Genomic DNA, 22,652 nt, shown 5'->3' with positions numbered 1-22,652 from the left:
ACAACTTGTTGACTGTAACTTTGATTTAGTAGTTACTTGATTCATCAATAAGGTGAAATAATTTTTTTTTCCAAATATTAATTACAGTAAATTTGTATTTAAAATTCTACCCCCCCCCCCACCTAAGCAAATTCATGTACAAAAAAATAATATAACTTCACTTAATATAGATGTTTTTAAAAATAAGCTATTATATATTACAAGACATATCAAGAATGTAAATGTGGCGGAGATATTATAATCTAATGATTCAGCATTGTTGATACAATAATTTAATTGTTCAATTTTTTCTTCTGATATAAATGTAAGGATGGCTTTTTTCAAAAAGTATGTAAATTACAATATCAGGTAGGCCTACATATGAGTTAAAAGGTTTTTGCCTCTTCATAGTACAATAAGAAGGGCTAGGTGGTACAGTTATGAATGTAAACCATAGGCTGGAATGTGACAGCTTTACAACAAGGCATAATACATTTTTAAACACTTTTTACATGAGAGTGGGATTAGTTCAGTTTTGTTATTGTACTTAAGCACTTTTTAGAAACAGATGAACTTTACTTCATCTGATTTATGGACCGCAGGGTCTAAAATGGTAATGTACATTACTTAAGCAGTTTACTGCAGCTTTAGCACATATGTAACAACTTTGACACCGTTGGCAATAGTGCACTGTTACTTTTTTACTGTAAAACTTACTATGAAGGGAATTTTATTGTATGAGTACACCTTGAAGATTTTTTTTTTACACTTTTTAATGAATATACATATTTTTAGAAACAGTGACTAAAAACAATGAACCCCAATTTATGTTCAAAGGGGAATATTTGGATGAGTGTCCACTATAGAAGAAATGCCAGTCTTTCACATGTAATGTTTTCAGATTTGCTTCACTGTACAAATGTTGTTTAATCAATCATGACAATTCTTGAAAATAGCTGATTTTTTTTTTCAAACTTGCACAACTTACACTGCTAATGTATGAGGATCACCATTTTTTTAAATACCAGTATTAATGTTAGTATAACTCTTAAAATGTTTTAGGTGTTTTTTTTGTGATTGGTAACAATTTATATTTCATTTTTTAATTTCTTTTTGTAATTGATTTTGTAGTTTATGTGTGGCATTTTTCTTTCTTTTTTTTTTTTTTTTGGAAAAACGCCTCTTACTGTTAAGTGTCCATTTTTTTTTCACCAGTGATTTGTATAATTATTTATTTATTGTATTTTATGTTTATCAGTTATTGGTTGTTTTATTTTCTGTTGTTTTTAAATGTTTATATTTTTTTCTAAATTTTTGTCTACTTTGATACCACTTTAACTGGTTGTTGATTGGTAAAACCCATCTGTTTGTAAATAAACCCAATCTTGCTTGTTGTTAGCTTTGCTTGTTGAGGTGATGACACAATCAAGTCATTCAAAGCTTTTTTTGTTGTTCATCACCGGAGATTGTTTTAATTTTGGGCTTAGATATTTCAACCTGCATTCTGTGATAAACCCACTTTTTGTTCTTTTTGAATCGTTCATTCCATTGATGTAGCTTTAGTAGTTAGAGAATTTTAAATCTGATCATGTTTTTTTTTTAGCATTTGAGTATGTTATAGATCAGGTTATGCCCCGTATACTTAAGCTTGATTGTATTTATCAGTGTGGTGAGGCACTCTACAGTGTAATTACCTACTCCATTTTAGTCGTGTTTACATGGTTGATTTAAAATGTAGCCATCTTTGTACATGATTCACCTGCTCCAGTTACTGTATTTAATTTACTTTTATGAGAACGAATTTTTTTTACACTGTGTTTTTTGCTTCTTAATGTCATTATTGACATTGTTGTTTAAAAATTTGAGGTGAGGTTTTTGCTTTTCTGTGCAAGAAAGTTTACAAATGTATTGCTCTTGATGGTTTAGCTGTTGTTGCTCTAAAACATATCATATTAATAATGTCTGATTGTTAAAGATAATTCTGTTTCAAATTAGATTTAATTTATTATGTAAATTGCAGCTCAATTTTAAGCCATGGGTCAGTTTTTAAAAGATTTTTCTTTAGAAATTTGTGCTTTCATTTTCAGAACTTAAATAGAAAACTTGATTCCAAACTTTATAAATGGCAAAATTGTATAGGCTGGTTCAAACCCATAATAATGTTTTTTATAGAGCAAAAAGTTTTTGTGTGCATAATTACGTGAATGTTATGATTTTGATGTTTATTGAGATACATATGTGAGAATTTTACCTCCTTGTATTTATTTTGAAATTAACTCTTTTTTATACTTATTTTAAAATTGGAACTTATGTGAATAATCATTTATAAAATGATTAATACCAGTGATAATTGATTTTAAGTTGGCTAGAGTCTCCTGAATTCGCTAATTCTGTTGATTGATGTAAACCTAAGTTGTACCACATACTACCAGTACTCCAGATATTTTGGTCTAATTTGTACAGTCTGCTGCTATTGTTTTTATTTCATATTCACTAGCTGCCTGGCTCATTAGCTTATTAGGTTGTTTCATATCATTTCACATTTGTAAAGTGGCCAGGATTTTTTGAAGAATGGGTTAAAGTTTATGGAATGGCCAGGTTTTTTAAAGAATGGTGTGTAACTTGTATAATGGCCAGGATATTTTTTACATCATAGTTATAATTGCATACCTTCAAGATAACATCTGTGACTCAGTGGGCATAGCTCTCACACTAGCCAGGCAGGCTGAATATTTGGTCAAGTCTGGCTTTGAAGATATCTGTTTCATCACCATATTCAGCCGTATTTCTATAATTGTATACTGAAAAGTCCCATCTTTCCTTGCTATATCATGTAAAATAATGTTATCTGAAATTTTTAAACTAAGAGCCAACTGGGCCTTTGCTCAGGTTTTTTTCTTAGTTAAAAACAACATGACAAAGTTAGGCTTTTTAATAGTGCAGTACCTGGTTTTCTGTCAATTCTAGACTGAACTAATGGCATCACTTGGCACTTGATGATTTTCAGAAAGTAAATGAAGGCATCTTTTTAAGTGACTTAGCTAGTTATAATGGTGTTTTCTTTTTCTGAATTTGGACTGTGTGATATACATCAAAGAATTTGTAAAATATATCAGTTTTGGCAAATTTAGCTATATGCAGTTTCTGGTGTGGGAAATATTTCCCATTTTTAGATAAGAAATATTTCCCACGCCAGAAATTGCAACTCATTACCAGCTTTTTATGAGCTGGAAAGCTCATGTTTAAATTGATAATAATATTATTTCTGAGTGAAGTCATAGGATATTTATGAAATATTTATTTCTAAAACATGTTTTTATTCTACACCAGGTATGCTGTGTTTGTGCATGTTTTTGAACACACAATTTTTTATATGCTCAAATGTAGTTTTAAAATATTTTCATTTCATGACCAAAAATCTCTGACTACAGAATATATCTCTGATTAAACAGAAATATATGCAATATCATTCCAAAAATTCTTTAAATTAAATGAAATCTAATATCAAGTCATCTAGATCTACCTTGTAAAAATTAATTTAGGCTTACACAAAAGAGCACTGCATTCAGTAAAAAATTTGGCAGGTTTGGAAGTTTGTTGTTTCTGGCTTGTCCGTTTGTACTATAATATATGCAAGTGTCATTAATTTCTATGTTAATCAACTGCGTTATGTGAAATATAATCAAGCGGAGTGTAGAGTTCATGACTTTTGAGATCAATTTTTTATCTTTGAAGCTCACTGTTAAAGCAGCTGGGCCTAGGCCTTTAGAACTCACCTGGGTGGTGACCTTTTTTTTTTTACACCACCTGTTTGCTCACACATAGCTGACCACACCATTTGATTGGTTACCTTGTCATAGCTGACCACACCATTTGATTGGTAGATGACCACACCATTTGATTGGTAGATGACCACACCATTTGATTGGTAGATGACCACACCATTTGATTGGTTACCTTGTGGTAGATGACCACATCATTTGATTGGTAGATGACCACACCATTTGATTGGTTGACTTGTCATAGATTTGATGCAGCTCTAGTTTAGGTCAATCATGTAGAAGGCATTTATACCTTTTGTCAAACCCTTGAGGGTTTAGTAATACCAAACTTTTTTAACATTACCCAACATTAATTTACTATAAACTTTTGAAATTTATTTCACGCTACCACTAACGTGTGTACTTTGATTAGCATAATTTTTTATGGTAGTTGAAATTTTTAAAATACGTAGATTCTTCCTTAAGCACCAGAAAACATAGTTTTTTTATTGATCTTTTGATCATATTTTTGTACACATACACATATCAAGTCGATATTTGCAAGACTTAAGGTAGTTGATGTTTGTTAATTATGTAGGTATTGTTGTTAAGACTTACATTGGATGTATGTAAGACTTAATATAAGAAGTTGATGTATGCAAGTCTTACGTGTATCAAATTGAAATGTGTATCACATACCCAGCTGAAATAAAAGGTTAAACTGAAAAGATTGCTTGTTTTTGTCTATATCTCTTGTCTATTGCCCCAGAGATTCTGTTGTGTGTATGGCTTGGTGTCATGTTTGTCCATATTATGTTGTGTGTATAGCTTGGTGTCATGTTTGTCCATATTATGTTGTGTGTATAGCTTGGTGTCATGTTTGTCCATATTATGTTGTGTGTATAGCTTGGTGTCATGTTTGTCCATATTATGTTGTGTGTATAGCTTTGTGTCATGTTTGTCCATATTATGTTGTGTGTATAGCTTGGTGTCATAATTGTCCATATTATGTTGTGTGTATAGCTTGGTGTCATGTTTGTCCATATTATGTTGTGTGTATAGCTTGGTGTCATGTTTGTCCATATTATGTTGTGTGTATAGCTTGGTGTCATGTTTGTCCATATTATGTTGTGTGTATAGCTTTGTGTCATGTTTATCCATATTATGTTGTGTGTATAGCTTGGTGTCATGTTTGTCCATATTATGTTGTGTGTATAGCTTTGTGTCATGTTTGTCCATATTATGTTGTGTGTATAGCTTGGTGTCATAATTGTCCATATTATGTCGTGTGTGTATAGCTTGGTGTCATGTTTGTCCATATTATGTTGTGTGTATAGCTTGGTGTCATGTTTATCCATATTATGGTGTCATGTTTGACTTGATTTCATATCTGGCACACGTATTCTGTTGTGTGTTGGAGAGATTCCAGTATAGCTTGATCCAGTTAGAAAAGATGGCAGTAACTGTTCCGCCATTAAGTCTGACAACTTACGACAATGATGATCGTAATTCTCTGTTTGTTGTTTGTGTAACAAGCTTGGGCTACACGTGCAAACATGGTGAAAAAACTATTCTCCTGGACATAGGACTGGAGGTTTTAGGTTGGCGGTCATTGTTCCTTCCAGACTTTTCTCTCCGGGGGGGGGGGGGGGGGGGTCGGCAGACACTGATAAAAGTATGTTTCCTATATAAATTCCATTTAGTTCGGGTAGGGGGTGGGCGGTAGATGCCTGAAAGAAACTCTGTTGGTGGCCCTTACCTCAGTAAATGTGATTGTCAGTGATACCACCAATAATAATCCATTGTTTTTGTTTCTTCTTAATAGCTAGCTACTTTAAAGTTATAATTTATTTCGTCATCAATGTGGTAGTAATGGACTTTCTCCGCCGGCTGACACTAGGGTTGCCAGATACCTTTTCCGAAAATACTGGACACCTTTCCATCCTTCCCTTCTCAGGTATGCCGCAAAGCAGATGAAGGGGGGTAACAGAGTATTATTCATATACTTGTCCAGTATTTATATTTATTTTATCCTGGACAGTCTGCTCAAATACTGGACTGTCCAGTTCAAAACTGGACACCTGGCAACGCTAGCTGACACCAAATGAAAATATCTTAACATTTACGGTCAAAACTAGATCTATGTCTTGTACAGTTGAAATAAGAAAATAGTACGGAAGAGTAGTGATACCAAACCAAAAATTAAAAATTGTTTGGGGTGATTCTGGGAGACGTTAGAAAACAAGCTGCAAGCGCGCCTTACAGTCCCCTCTCTTCCTCTCTATCGCTATCACCGCCCCCCCCCCCCCCTCACATGGTCTGGTGAGCTGTGGTTCACGCTAAATATTTACAAAACAATCGTGGAGCCGGGTTTGGTGACGGCTATTAGGGGCAGATAATTTAGTTTGAAACGATTTTAAACTTAGAGGAGGTAACTAAGAGGAGGCTGCTTTCACGTGGGGGGGGGGGGGGGGGGTTTAGTGTATTAAAGCAAATATTTTCAGAGGCAGCATTGGTACTGTCGAATTCACAAATTATGAATTACTGAAAAGTAGAAAAAAAAAAACAACTAAATAGCGGCGTATGATACACCGCGGGTCGGCTCGTACTAACTATTCGCACTAATCATAGGATGCAAAATTAAAAAGACAAAACAGAAAATTTACTTTAAATAAACCGGGAGTGATCTCCCCTAAACTTTCTCGAATGTTTTTATATAAAATAACAGGGGATGGGAACTCGGGCTATAGACATGATTTTTAATCCATTTTAAATACTTAAAGTTTTAAAAATAGAATAAAATCTCGTAGACAAATTAATTGCACACCAAGTGAACGCCAAATAAAAAAGCGCATAATAGTGCGCAATATTATTATTACTTTTAAAATTTACATTAGTTTTTTGAGAAATCGGAAGTAGCGTAAAGTACTACTTCCATTCAACGGAAATGACTCAAAATTTAATAGAAGGTAGAGAATTAGATCTTTTACTTACGTATGAAATTTCATTTATCTATCTGAAATAGTACTCAAGTTATAGGCTTTTGAAAAATTCAAAGTAGGAAAAGTACCACTTCCGGTTATCGGAAATCGCTCAAAAGTTGATACGGATCTACGATTTTGATTAAATACTTATATATGAAATTTCATCAACCTAGCTGTAACGGTACTCAAGTTATCGTGTTTACACACGGACAGACAGACAGGCAGACAGACACACACACACACAGACACACAGACATACGGACAAGATTGCAAAATTATGTTTTTCCGTATCAGTGAGGTGTGAAACGTCGAGATTTGTAAAAATCTCGATTTTTTTTTTTGCACGATTACAAGACTTTCTCTATACTTCGTTTATACGAGAAAGTAAAAATCGAATAAAAAACAAATTGATTATAACTATCCGTTGCATTTATTGTTTAATTAGTTCTAATTACGAGTATGATTACACGACGTGAAGAATGATGATCTTGATAATTAGACAAAAAAACTAAGGTGATCTTCTGTTTAGGAAACCTTTTTATACGTTCTTGTACAGGAGACTCCGTCGTTTGCTGTCAGCGTCTGGCGGAGAGAAAAAAATTGTTAATTAATTAATTAATTACCAAGGTCTACACTTCATTATGGTTTTCTTCTAGAGATCTATAACATTCGTGTTTTTTTTTGTACTCGTGTTATCATCGATCTTTGGAGAAATTGTTTTTTGCTAATTAACTGAAGATCCGACGGGTGTTATAAATTCGGTAATGGCTAAGAAAATGTCCACGACTATGAAATGGCTTCACCAAATCTGCGCTATGTACGCAGCAGTGTTTCTTTCGGACATTATTCTCCCGGGGAGGGGGTCACTTACGATTTTACGGGGCGCCAAAATGGGTTTGAAAAACAAATTAAAATATCATTTTAGCTGCAGATTTGAATTATAAATATAACAAATAAATGGGGGGGGGGGGGGGGTGCAAATTGAAAGTTTGAGGGGGGGGGGGGGAGGGCAAATTGAAAGTTTGAGCGGAGTGCAAATCGAAATTTTGAGGGGGGGGGGGGGTGCAAATTGAAAAAGGTTGCTCCTGAGGGGGCGCCAAATTGAAGGTTTGTTTTGTACCCGGGCGCCGGGAAGGGTCCCTACGCCTCTGTATAGATTAGTTAACAATAATCCACTCCTTTTGCAGTATGTGTTTCCTTCAGTTATTTTTTTACCGGGCAATATCTGAAAGAAACTATAAAAATGTGATAATTGATTTGTTCGTAATAAACTCGTTATTTAATTAACGAATAAGTAGTAATGATGTATTTTCTGTAAAATACTCGGCTTCTCCCCCCCCCCCCCCTTCTCCCCCAGTACGTGACGCAAGTTAAAAGGATTCCATAATGTGTTTATTCGCCAGAAGGTTTTGACCGCGGGCTGAAACAGAACTGAACCGGACATATGGCGGGAAGCACGTTCGCTGCTAAAACATTTGTGTTAGGAACAAGAGAAACAGTTGTTTCAACAAAGAAGAGTTCCGCTGTTTGATTGATGGTCCAATCTGCATAAAAATATAGAAAGAAAAAAATATTTCTCTTGTTATGGAACATTCGTTTTTTTTTCTCTCGTTATTTTAGGAGGTTTACGCGAAAAAATAAACTAGCGACTGAATGAAATATTTTGTCGTTGGGATTAGTTATTTCAGTTGTATCGAGTGGAAGATATATGATGAAATGTCTAGGAGATGTAACAGACTTAACAAATAGTTCTAATAGTCAAAGTTGTGCAACAGACAGATAATTTAGCCAATAGGTAAAACTTTACATATTTGACAAAGAGGCATGTTTAATACTACAGACTCAAATGTTGTAACATGACCAACAGACTAGCTTAGTAAATAACCACATATACACATAACAAAGGTGTAGCATACAATTACAAGCATAACACTAGACCACATATACACATAACAAAGGTGTGGCAGGCAGGTATAAAAGTAGACTACATATACACATAACAAAGGTGTAGACTACATTTAACACTATACCACATATACACATAACAAAGGTGTAAGATATAGGTATGACACTAGACTCACCATCGTCAGTATATCCCCGTTGACCGTTCGAACATTTCTGGATTCGAATCCGTCTCCCTTTTGATTCTCCACCAGACTATCGCCCTCGAGACTGTAAACAGCCTGGTTTAAACAACAATTATGGTAATAAAGGGGCAGTCTGTTGTTAAGTCTACACTAGCCCATTTTAATTCTACTTATGTTTTTGTTTGCTAACGGTACAGTTTGATGAACATTAAAGCAAGCATCGTCGGTTTTAGGGGTGGTTTGTGAGAGAGGGCTGCCGCCTTACCTCCTCCCTAAAATAATTTAGGAATATTTAATGGGACAATATGGCCTATAACAAAACAAATCTAAGGATATTTGTGGTTTTTATATTTTGTATCATCATTTCTTATTTATTGCTGTATTTTCAATTACATGAATTCGCGCCCACACCAAACTTTCAAACTAATCGGCCTCTGATAATTACACGACGTCGTTTGTAGTGTATTTGTGAATTACAAAATCCCTTAATGAACTATGAACCCAACAGCAGTGTTTTCAACAACATTTCCCAAAATGCCACACAACAGGAAGTTGACACCCACCGTGACCTTTCTGCCGTCCAGCGTGAACACCTCTGTGGGAGTCCCCTCCGTGTAGACGTCAGCCTTCTCGCCCTCCTTGGTCACCACGCCGACCGTCCACTTGGTCCCGTCTCGCGAGATGCTCTGGACCAGCTTGGACCCGGCAGTTAACGCCGTCTTGGCTAGCTGCCTCTTTTCTTCACTCACGCCTGGGTAAGGAAGATGTAAACATGGGCAAGTCAAGTGAGGTGGTGGAGTAGACACGGTGCATGTGGTGAGTGAAGCAAGGTGGTTGGCACGTGAAGAATCTATTTGTATTTTATAGCATTATAACATCACGTGGATGTATTACAACGACGGTGAGTGAGAGACTCAATACAAAAAAAAAAAGAAGAAGAAAAAAGAGAGAGGAGGTGCATGTTTAGTTGTTTTATTTTTTTAAATTGATTCTCGAAACTGCCTTGTTAAACGCTGGAGTGAATGAATGACACGACAAGTTTATACATTTTGAAACAGGTGCACATGCAATGCTTTTAAAAGTACACTTGCGATTTCTTATGTATAAAGTCGGGGGGGGGGGGGGGGATAGAATTAGCAAGCACTCAGCTCGTAGTTTATTTTGTTGGGCCAGACCTAATGGCTATGATGAAAGCCCAGAACGTTGATCTGACTAGGCATTTGTTGGTAGCGTTGCTACCACGTGTGGCGTTGCAACTACATCTAGGGAAGCTACCAGATGTAGCGTTGATACCCGATGTGGCGTTGATACCACATCTAGGCTTGCAACCACACGTGGAGTTGTAATGTCTCGTTGGAACCATATGCGATAGCAGCAACAGAAAAGCGACATTTTTTCAACACCCGAGAATGACGTACGATTTCTCGCCACTCACATATTTATATTTCTGAAAGCTTCATTGCGCATGTAGGTGGGGCGATAGGAGAGGGTCTGATATTTAGTTATGAGATGGAAAGGTGAAGAGGTAATAATTATCTAAATGCCTTGGCGTCATTTCTTTGAGAAATGACTATGGGCGTTTTGCAATGATGGCCTGATGCACCATATAGCGAAAGTTAAATTTCCATATACATGAGCGTCTCCTGTAAGATACTAAAACCATTATTAAGGTTTGTAAATATTGTTAAGGCTGAAGACTATTTAATATATAATAATTACTTTTCTACAATAAGTTTTGGCTATTCTTCCCGTCCTGATAGAATAAACTCTGCCAGAACAAAATGTAATAAAGTTGGTCAAAGTAAATTTGTGGGCAGAGCGAAGTGTGGATATAAAAACATTATCGTACACATTATTATGTAACAGTTGTATGGAAACAATGTCGGTTATTATAAAGCTAGCATTAGCGCTACAACACACATCTCATATAATGAGGCAATTAGCTTTTATTAGGGACGAGGGATTAGGGCTCATGGCTGAAGGCACATCTGTGATCAATGATCAGCTTGTATTACATAATTAAAATAAAACAGATGGCTTTGTGTGGGATCAATACGGTTCAAATTAGATCAAGGTCTGAGAAATCTGGCATTAAAAGATTGAAACATTTTGTCGCATTACCTATTACTGATGATCCTAAATCGCATCATATATAAAAAAAACGAATATACTGGGTGACCCTCCACCACATACGATAGGCGGCCATCTACCACATCACATACAACAGAAGACCATCTCGCATCGTATGTAGCGTCGTATATGACAGTTGATGTGTATTTTATTTTTTGCCACAAATGAAATTTGGTTTCTATTACAACATTGCTGAACTGAGCGTTGCAGATGCTATTACGGTAGAAAAAATGAGGGAAAGATTGAGCCTGCCTACAGCGGGCCACCATTTAAAATATGCTACGTTAAATGTTCTTCAGCAGGAAACTGAAGTATAGTATGGACACTTTTTGACTGCAGGTATCGCTGTTAAGGTTAGAGCTTCTGTTACGGCCAGGGTTAACGTAGCGATACCAGATAAAAGTACTAATATAATTTTGATTGCTCTTGAGGAGATTCATATTTTTTAACCCTTCCCCGTTTTTTTTCCCAAGATAATGTAATTTTTTTTTCAATAACCCCCTTTTCTAACATGTTTTTCATACTAAAAAACGAAATGTTAAATTGTATGCGATGAGATACGGTATTTCTTGCCCCCCCCCCCCCCCCCCCCCTACTTTATAGAAATTGTTAAACACACTTTATCACCTAAGCCAGTATACCCCAGTCTAGCATAGATAGAATCAAGACGTCATTTACTGACGTGCTCTAAGGAAAGGGATATTGCTAATTCAAGTAGATCCACGTGAAACTGTTGTAAAAAAAAATAAACACATTAAAGTACTATTCAGCAAGTTTCCGGATTTCGCCCGTTACAATTTCATGCACAGAACTGCTAAAGCAGAACCCTAGTCGACCACCCAAACCAAATTCCCAAAACATTTCTAAAAAAAAAAATTGAAAATAAATCTAATTCCTCCCCAATACCCAACCCGACCAATCAAAATGTGTTCCCCACACCACGTGACCACTCACCCACACTCTCCATGTACTTGAAGAAGTTGTCGTCACTCCCCACCAGCTCCCACTTGCCACAGAACTGGGCCATGATGCTCTGGTCTCACGTCTCGAACAGCCTGCCACACGAGAGGGATGGAACAATTGGACAATTGAGTTAGGGGTCACAAGGTGCTGAGATCATAGTGAAAGTTGGGATGTTCACGTATAGCTTTGATGTAGATCATTGGGTTATGTTGCAGAATATAGGCCAACACACATAGATAAACACATGTTTAAAATGCATTATATATATATATATATATATATATATATATATATATATATATATATATATATATATATATATATATATATATATATATATATAAATATATATATATATATATATATATATATATATATATATATATATATATATATATATATAATAAAATAAATATATAAAAATACATATATATATCATATGTATGCTTATATATAAAATGAATAAATATATAAACACATTTATGTTATATATATATATATATATATATATATATATATATATATATATATATATATATATATATATATATATATATGTATATATATAAGTGTGGGTGTGTAGTATTAAAAGACATTATCTCGAAATCTGTTTTAAAAACTAATTATAGTAAACCTTAAATTAGATGTCTCGGCTTTAATTAGTTTCCAAATGAACTTTTAAAATGTAAAAAAAAAATAATTGGAAAAAAAATTATATTAAAGTAATTACACGTATGCCTATGCTTTTATTTGTTCTCTCTCTCTCTCTCTCTCTCTCTCTCTCTCTCTCTCTCTCTCTCTCTCTCTCTCTCTCCTCTCCCCCCTCCGACCCCGCCCCTGTAATGAGAACACTAATCACTACTTTAAACTTTTTAAGTTCGATATTCAGTTGGGCTGAGATAATTACTTTTTGAATACCACGTACTCCACAGGACGGCTGAAGGTGTTGTGTTTCATCTTGTAAGGGACAAAAAAAAATTTAATGAAATAGTACTGGGGTTAGAAGTCATAATTATGGTTATAAATCATGGATGTATCTGTAACTTGACATAAAACTGATAATTAGGAAACGAAAGCCAAGTATCCGGTTTTTTGTTTAGCTGAGGTGAAGATATTAGATGATGAGTTACGGTTCCTGGGCTAGAGTTACCGTTCATTGTTTATGAAGTAAGACCGCGAGAGCCAATTGTAGGGCGGTATTGTTTGTTTAGGTTCTGCCGTGTGTTTGTTCCAGCATTTGATGATGCTGTAGAGCTGGTATGTGTGTGTGTGTGTGTGTGTGTGTGCGTGGGCGAGTGTATGTGAGTCTGTGTGTGTTGGAGAGTGTGGATGTTACGGTGTGTATGTGTCTGCATGTGAGAGTGTATTAAAAAACATTTACCGAGAAAAAAGAAACGATGCAAAGTCTAAGCTTGCACTAAGTAGCCTAACTGCAAACAGCCTTGTTTTTCTATGGGATATTTAGTCATAGAGCATTACCAGAGGCGTCACAAAGAGGGGCGGGATGTGGTTGGTGGGTTTCAAACGCACCAGGTGACACCACCCAAGAGGGTGACACCAAAATAAAATATAATAAACAATTTTAATACAATAAGGTCTGCATATTCCAGTTAACTTAATGCCTTTTTTAAGACTGAACACAGCCCGGTTGACATAAAATTCCCTATAGTTTTAGTATATCATATGTTTAGTGGTTGGCGGAGGGGGACAGTCTGGGTTACCAACAAAGGGTGTCACCCACCAAGTGACGCCACTGGGTATGACTTTTTATAGAAAGGAGTGGCTCGGGTGAGAGTGTGACATCGCAAACAGCTGAAAGTAAAGACTCTCCTATAGAATTAATCAATCATATTGAATCTTCAGTTGACTAAAACAATAGTGACGAATAGAGAGTTTTATCCTATATATATATATATATATATATATATATATATATATATATATATATATATATATATATATATATATATATATATATATATATAATACAAATGTAGAGACAGCCATTTAAAGACCGCCTGTTTTTTATTTAAAAATTGTTAAAGCCTGGTTTTAGACATTTAGCAAAAAAAAAAAAAAAAAAAAATATCAACATCAGGATGTGATGAGAAGGGGAGATAAATGCGACTGAGTGGTCTGCATTTTTCAGCGTTACTATCTTTTCTAAATTTACACTAGCTTTTTAAATCGTTACTCCTGCATATTTCAAGCTAAAGGTTAACATTTTAGAGCTTTATGTCTAAGTTTGTAATATTTTAATTCAGTTTTAAAATCAGAAACTCTACCTCAGCATACTACGTCTCCAAATCCTGACAGTTACTTATTTGACAAACAACTAGTACTAAATATTCTATGTGTATTGTTGAGCCTCAGTTCATTAGAAAATCATTCCCTTATGCTCTTTATTTTGACATATCACCTGACGATTTCGTGTATGATTTAGGTATCTGATGCAACTAGTTGAACAAGGGAAGCTACTGTTTGTACGTTAGCGTCCTCTATATTGAGAAACCGAGAGGTGCCGGAAAAGTAAAAAGGAACTGAGTATGTCTCAGAACAAAATTATGTACCGGCCCTCTATTTAGATGTAGAAGAAGGGGAAGGCGTGGTCGGATGGTAGAGCATACGACTACTGACCTGAAAGTCTCGAGTTCAAATAGCAGGTTCTAAACAGCAGCACGTCCCTGAGCCTCCCCCCCCCTCCCAGCTCTGAAGTGTACCTAAGACACATTATGGAAACAAAGGTGGCTGATAATAGCGCTTACCACACTAAATCTTCTAATACCGAGGTTACTGCAACTCTATTTCACTTGCCACATAGACCGTCAGATTTAAAAAAAAATTACTTTACATACAACAGGGAGGTACCGAGAAAGTCAAAAGGTAAAGTCTAAAATAAATATGGCGAGCACGCTGTCAGGAACAAATTATAATCTTTAATGTAGTTTACCTGCAGTTTTTTTAGTAATCAACACAGAGGTCAGAGAAGCGCAAAGGTGGGCTGGGGTTATTTATTTATAAGTCCCGCGTAAAACAGCAGCGGTAGGAGGTAAAAACAGATGGCCTCGTTGGGAGGCGGGAGGTTAAAATAAGAGCCAAAATTAGTGGGGCAAAACTGCAAAACAGATTGCTGTTTAGGGAGTTAAAACAAGAGCCAATTTAGTGGATTAAAATATACGAGCCGGCCCGCGGCATAACATACGCCGCTATTTAGTTGTTTCTAATTTTCAATAATTCATAATTTGTGAATTCGACAGTACCAACGCTGACACTGAAAATATTTCTTTAAAACACTATAAGTAGCTCGTTAAGGACCATAACCCCCCCTTCCTTCCCCCCCCTCCCCCCCCCCCCTACGTTTAAAATCGTTGGCTCTGCTTGTAAACATTTAGAGGGAACACAGCTCACTAAAACCATGTAGGGGTGGGGAGGTAGGGAGAGCGTTTGCAGCTTGTTTTCTAACGGCTCGAAGAAGAGAATTATATATATAGATTGCCATCTGGTGTGTTAAAACATTGGCCACTTATTGGATTAAAACAAGAGCCAATTTAGTGTGTTAAAATATATTTCCATTTAGTAAGTTAAATAGATATCCTTAATGTGGGTGAAATCAGTTGTTTGCTAAACTGATCATGTAATATTTAAAGTAGGCAACCCGACATGTGTTCAAAATGACCATATCAGTATTGAAAATAGAAGGCTTCATAAAAGGTAAAATACTAATGTTGCGGAGAAGGCTATGACGTCATTTTAAAAAAAGACAATCTTGTAAAATAATTTAAAATAAATAAATGCAAAAACATATTATAATTTATGCAAAACAAGAAATTTAAATAGTTTAGTTTGTCACTGGATGCACTTTTGCACTTAAGACAGAGAGGTGGCTTGTCGGTGTCAGAAAAGACTGATAATCACATTCCATACACCACATCACACACCGCACATCCCACACCACACCCCACACATTCCAAACCACCCCACACAGCCCACACCACACATCCCACACCACATTCCATATCCCACACAACACAACACACATTCCAAAAATTCCACACTACACATCGCACACTACAGATCCCACATCTCACACCACACATCCCGCTACAAGAAGAAAACGAATTAAAGCACTAAGCTTAAAGTAATTTGATCGCCCCTTTCTTAACTTCTACAGCCTCCATTTGTATCCGCATTGTATACACATATCTAACATACCATCGTACCATGACGACAACATCGGCAGTAGACACTTGTAACTTCAGCTTCTTAAGTATGTCACAGTAAAAAATACGACAATTTTTGTAGGTTATTTGTGTACGTAAGAGAAGGTTAGTCGGCCACACTGAGACATTAGAGACATTGCGTTCTAAGCTAACTGTATATATATATATATATATATATATATATATATATATATATATATATATATATATATATATATATATATATATATATATATACGTACACATATATAGGCACTATATATATATACCTACATATATACACCCATACTCATACACAAACACACATATGTATATATAAGTCTATTTATACATACTATGCAACCTAAAAACGGTCACAAGCTATTGAATGGCTATTTTTATGTCGTTAGTAATTGTTTTTCGTGATTATTCGCACGCCTATCAGAATGTACCTAAATCATTGATAGCTTTCAACAAAAAAAGTCTATTTAATCTACTCACAACACCATCACTTACTCAAACAAAATGCTGTATCAGTTAAATCCTGCTCGACTCAGTCGTTGTCCGTATGACGTTGTATCGTCTGCGCGCTTGTGGTGACTGGATGGAAAACAACGTCAGCGCGTGCGATGCGCTATTTTTATACCATTCTGCGCAGAACCGGATGTTGTGAATTAGACGCGCGTGCGGCAAGACAAGCGTTGACACACGCGGAACAAGTTGCTCGTCATTGCAGAGTATGTGGTTGCTGGGATTGTCTTTGGGATGAAGGGTTGGGATATAAATGTTGGTGGGATTGTCTTTGGGATGTAGGATTGGGATATAAATGTTGGTGGGATTGTCTTTGGGATGTAGGATTGGGATATAAATGTTGGTGGGATTGTCTTTGGGATGTAGGATTGGGATATAAATGTTGGTGGGATTGTCTTTGGGATGTAGGGTTGTGATGGTGCTATTGGTGGGATTGTCTTTGTGATGTAGGATTGGGATAGCGCTATTGGTTGGATCGTCGTTGGGATAAAGAGTGTTGAAGAAAAGTTGGTGGGATTGTCTTTGGGATGAAGGATTGTGATGGAGCAGTTGGTGGGATTGTCTTTAGGATGTAAGTTGGGATATAAATGTTGGTGGGATTGTCTTTGGGATGTAGGATTGGGATATAAATATTGGTGGATTGTATTTGGGATAAGGATTGTGGAAGAAAAGTTAGTGGGATTGTCTTCGGGATGTAATTTGGGATAGAAAAGTTGGTGGTATTGACTTTGGGATGTAGGATTGGGATATAAATGTTGGTGAGATTGTCGTTAGGATAAATGATTTGATATTGACTTTGGGATGTAGGACTGTGATAGTGAACTTAGTGGGTTGTCTATAGGTCGTAGGATTGTATGATACAATCTTTCAGTAACAAACTGACTTAAAACTTGGCTTTACATCACTACAAAATGCCCTAAAAACTGGACTTAAAATAAACTAAACGGTACCTTATGTCTAGTAATTTGTAGTTACTGTCAAATTTTCAAAAAATATTATCTATATTACAAATTGGACTTAAAAACTATTCTCTACATTATAAATTTATACTAAAAACTATACCACAAATTAACAAAATTAACAGTACTATAAGTCGACCAAAAACAATATTGTTTTTCACTAAGTAGCTGAAACCCTATATTCACTGTGTGTACGACAATTTGGGATACCGATACCCTGTTCGATAACTCACCAAATTCGATCAAGTTTCCTGTCAGTTACAACCTAACACGTCTACTTCATTAACTAGAACAAAAAGATTTTAAAACAAACGTTGTTTAAGCCTTTCACCACATTGATCAGAGACAAGGATGATATACATTCCTATGTTAATGTATTCTAATTTATGAGCGAGTGAACTTAATCTATTTTACTAAAGCTCTGAAGCATACGAGTAAAGATCGGACAGATATTTTTGATGTATCTGACTTTATCTATTTCATCTACAGCTATAGATCGCGCACACATCCCACACAGAGCTTCACAATATTTTCTATTCAATGCAATTTTCTATTTACTTCTGTTGTATGAATGATTGGAAGCTGTCAGCAGCACTAACACGATGAGAAGGGGGAGGGGGTGCAACACGGTGAGTTACTGCAACGCGACACCCCCACCTTGTGACGTCACACGAAAATTTTTCAGTATCTCCACAATGAGGAGAGAGGGATGTAACACATTGAGTTACACACCGTGTGACGCCCCACCTAGTGACTCCCCAATTAGTGACGCCCCACGTAATGACACCCCACATAGTTACACCCCTCCTAGTGAAGCCCCATCTAGTGATGTTCCCACCCAGTGACCCACCACGTAGTGACGCCCAACCTAGTAACACCCCACCTAGTGGTACCCCAACTTGTGGCACCCCGGCTTAGTGACACCCTACCTAGTGACACCCCGCCTAGTGACACCCTATCTAGTGACACCCCACCTAGTGACACCCTACCTAGTGACACCCCGCCTAGTGACACCCTATCTAGTGACACCCCACCTAGTGACGCCCTACCTAGTGACACCCCGCCTAGTGACACCCCACCTAGTGACACCCCACCTAGTGACACCCTACCTAGTGACACCCCGCCTAGTGACACCCTATCTAGTGACACCCCACCTAGTGACGCCCTACCTAGTGACACCCCGCCTAGTGACACCCCACCTAGTGACACCCCACCTAGTAACGCTCCACTTAGTGATGCCACTTGAAAAATGTCAGTAGCGCCACTATGAGGAGAGGGGGTGGGGGATGCAACACCCTGAATCACCTTGTGCCGCCCCAACTAGTGACACCCCACGTAGTGATATCCCACCTAGTGACACCCTACAAAGTCGCACACACCTGTGACACCCCACCTAGTGACACCCTACAAAGTCGCACACACCTGTGACACCCCACCTAGTGACACCCTACAAAGTCGCACACACCTGTGACACCCCACCTAGTGACACCCTACAAAGTCGCACACACCTGTGACACCCCACCTAGTGACACCCTACAAAGTCGCACACACCTGTGACACCCCACCTAGTGACAACCAGTCTAGTGACACCTAACCTAGTGACAACCAGTCTAGTGACACCCCGCATTGTGACCCCCCCCCCCCCCTCGCGACACCCCAACTATTCACACCCCACCAAGTTGCGCCCCACCTTCTGCCGCCTCAACTAGTGGCCGTACACCTACTGACACACACCTAGTGACCCTCACCTAGTGATTTCTACCTAGTGACGCCCCACCAAGTGTTACACCTTGAAAACGTTTAGTAGCTCGACGATGAGGAGGGGGTGGAGATGCAATATCGCAGCATGAGACACCCCACCTAGTGACGCCACTAGGAAACTGGTCGCTTTTGTAAAAGGCGTCAAGAATTAACAGGTTGGTACAGCAATCGCGCACAGGTACCCCACCAAGTCCTAAAGGTGTGTCTCAGGGGAGAATTTTAACAGTCTGATACATCTTACAGCCCAACCGAATCGGACAGATTATAGTTTATGTTTTCTTTAAAAATGCTAACCTGTTTCAGGAAACCATAGCACCAGCTTACAAAGACAAAAAAAAACCCACCTGACATTTGAAACTGTTTATAATCAGAATAATCTAATCACATCACCGTTCCTCGCGTCTTCTAAAAATAGATTTTTTATCAGCGGTTTAGATGTCTATGTACCTCTATAAAATGATAACACATTTTTGAATCTAGACATATTTATATAGAATATAAAATTAAGTTATGTAAAGAATTAAAATACCCAAAAGAAAGAACAAGCCGATATAGAAGAAAATGATGATGATGTAAAATAGACCCTGGGGTTATAGTTATGTTGATAATTTTGGGCATCGATGTAAAACTCGAGTACTGTATCATATTACACAAACACACACACATACACATACATTATATATAAATATATATATATATATATATATATATATATATATATATATATATATATATATATATATATATATATATAAGGTATCGCACCTGGCGCCAATATGTATAGATATACCACCGTCTTTGAAACCATCTTAAAGAACTGATTAAAAGAATTATAAAATGCTTGTAAATCTCCAACCAGCCAATCCTGAGTTATAAAAGTCAAGCCCCAGCCCGGCCGAGGTTCGCACTCTGTCAGGTGTTTGTTATTACAAGACAGGTAAGGTGAATTCGATTGAACTCACCTATGTTATTCAGGCCGTCGACCCAGCTAGGGGAGATGGGGCGAGGGGAGGGGGGTCTTTGTATAAATTTGTTTAAGATACCGGAGCAGGCTGGCACTGAAAGCTATTTCACCATGTTGGTATCAGAACATTTTTTTTTTCACGATAAGATTCTTCTTGGTGCGTTGTGATCTGTTTTTCTTCTTTTCGTTGTTTAGAATAACCAAATTCACTGTGTTCCTGTGTTTTTAATCTCCCGTGTTACATTACAGTATTGTTTGTTTCGTTAATACCCCAATACAAACAGGTTGGTGGAGGATGACGATGGCAGAACTCAGCTAGTACAACACAAATGTGAGATGGAAACTTTCTCGCTCTGGACAGAGAATGGGGGCGGCGTGGTCGAATAGGTAAAGCTCATTGCTGTTAAACCGAAAAGTTCTTGGTTGGACAAAGGCTATGGAAGTAAATCCAAAAAGAAAAGCAGGCTGAAATCGGAGTCAACATCCTCAATGGGGTATAACCTTTTGATACGTATTCTTAATTGTGATGGAGGCGTGGTCGAGTCGGCAAAAAAGCTCATGGTTGATAAATTCGAAAAAAGTCTCGAGTTCAAACCCTCTGGCAGATAAGGCTCGATCCCTTCCAACACTAAAAATTAAGAACGAAGAAGAAGAAGAGGACAGAGAAAAAACTAAAGAGGTCTCGACATAGTGCTGACCACAATATCCACTCGCATGCCGGGGGCAAAGAAACCGATGAACTCTACTCCACCTGAAACATAACCCTAAGGAACTTAACTTTATATTTAAAAATATACGCATTAGACTTTAATGTGAAATGTATTTTTGTTTTAAAATAAAAATCAGGCCATCATTTATGTTAGCCCAGGCAAAAAAAAAAAAAAAAAACAACCCCGAAAAAAGTGCACTGTCAGAAATATTTCCTTCACATCTGAAAGCCCCCTGATAAATATGGCACCCCGCGTGGGTAATGGCGCACGATTAGTTCTGCCCGCTTGAAGAAGATATCTACACGCAGACCTGACGTCAACTCATTAAGGCACCAGTCATCAGAGCAAACACGCGCCTCGATGCCTACCTGTAATTATTGCCCATCAAACTCTAAGACAACAGATATCAAACACAGCAGGACTAAAGTACACACACACACACACACGCACACGCACGCACACACAGACACACACACACGCACGCACACACACACACACACGCACATACACATTTTTATTACAGCTTTTTCGGTGAACGTTAACAAAAAAAAAATGGAGTTTATTATGATGGTGTACAAATAAACGAATAAAACAAAAAAATGACAGATTTAGGAAGGTAGGAAAAACATGCAAGTTTTGGATGAGCAGTAAAACAAAAAGTAAATTTACAGAACTTTTTTTTATTGGTGATCCAGGTATGAAATACGATTCCTGTATAAACAGGGCAATAAAAGAAAGAAAAAAAACTCCTCAGAAATATTAGTTTCGCATTTTTTATAAAAGATAGAATTGCGAGTTCAATATGACACTGTAGAGAAAGCTTCTAAAAATAGCCATAACATCAAACCAAAGCACTCAGCTCTTGTTTATAAACAATTCCTTTATTCCTAGTTAAAACAAAAATGGTTGAACGCGATTAAAGTCTGGCATCAGCCCGTCCATTTTGAGGATTAGCCCCCCTTTAAAGGATCGCCCACCTTTAAAGGATTTTTACTCCGCACATTTAATGTATTGTTCCACCACCCTTAAAGGATCCCTCCCCCAAAGGATCGTCTCCCTTAAAGGACCGTCTCCACCCCACCCCCCACCTTCCGTTCCCCCCTCCCCATTTATAGATTGTTTCATCCTAAAAGAATAGTCCACCCTTAAATGATCGTCTCGCCTCAAAGGACTCTCTCCATCTCTCCTCCCCGTAAAGGATCGTCACCCCCCCCCCCCTCTATAAAGAATAATCTCCTCTTAAATGATCGCCTCCCCTGCTTAAAACAAAATCGTCTCCCCCTTGAAGAAATCTCTCCCCCCCCCCCCTCCTTTTATTGACATCTGACATTTGATGGTTGCCAAGGTAAAGGTGGGGGCCGGGCTAGTGAGCCGGGGAATAAAACATCAGACGGAGACACACGCGCGCCCCCGGCACCCCACAACAACATAGACATATGGTCGCCCCTGGCACCCCACAACACAGGTACAGGGGGTGTGTTGACCTGCTGTCTTGACCTGTCGGGTCACCTCGACCTCCGTGAGTTCATGACCTGTTATCGCATCTCATCGCTGTAATACCTTACTCAACACATCCATTTCCTGTCTGCCTTTAACACTTGAGGTTGATCCGGCGTACTTTTAT

At 37.4% G+C, this 22,652-nt stretch overlaps 1 protein-coding gene across 1 annotated transcript; it reads right to left on the bottom strand.

Moving 5' to 3' along the window:
* Positions 1-7,131: 7,131 nt before the first annotated feature.
* Positions 7,132-16,749, bottom strand: LOC131942610 (sodium/calcium exchanger regulatory protein 1). Its single transcript, XM_059302496.1, has 5 exons — positions 16,620-16,749; positions 11,896-11,996; positions 9,375-9,562; positions 8,806-8,907; positions 7,132-7,306 (listed from the first exon to the last, which is right to left on the bottom strand). The coding sequence occupies exons 2-5, from the start codon at positions 11,966-11,968 to the stop codon at positions 7,250-7,252; spliced, it is 420 nt and encodes a 139-aa protein (XP_059158479.1). The 5' UTR covers positions 11,969-11,996; positions 16,620-16,749; the 3' UTR covers positions 7,132-7,249.
* Between the last annotated feature and the right edge of the window lie 5,903 nt (positions 16,750-22,652).

This window comes from Physella acuta, unplaced genomic scaffold (assembly GCF_028476545.2).
Source record: "Physella acuta isolate Inbredline_101_S28 unplaced genomic scaffold, ASM2847654v3 ptg000414l, whole genome shotgun sequence".
Classification (NCBI taxonomy): Eukaryota; Metazoa; Mollusca; class Gastropoda; family Physidae; genus Physella; species Physella acuta.
This window is presented reverse-complemented; position numbering and strand designations above follow the sequence as displayed.

What these genes read in the sequence shown, in the direction of transcription:
- LOC131942610 (XM_059302496.1), bottom strand. Translation starts at nt 11,968, where the DNA reads ATGGCCCAGTTCTGTGGCAAGTGGGAGCTGGTGGGGAGTGACGACAAC. An exon ending in CAAGTACATGGAGAGTGTGG is followed by an intron (nt 9,563 to 11,895) that starts GTGAGTGGTCAC and finishes TTCCTTACCCAG; the next exon opens with GCGTGAGTGAAGAAAAGAGG. An exon ending in ACGGGGATATACTGACGATG is followed by an intron (nt 7,307 to 8,805) that starts GTGAGTCTAGTG and finishes TCTCTCCGCCAG; the next exon opens with ACGCTGACAGCAAACGACGG.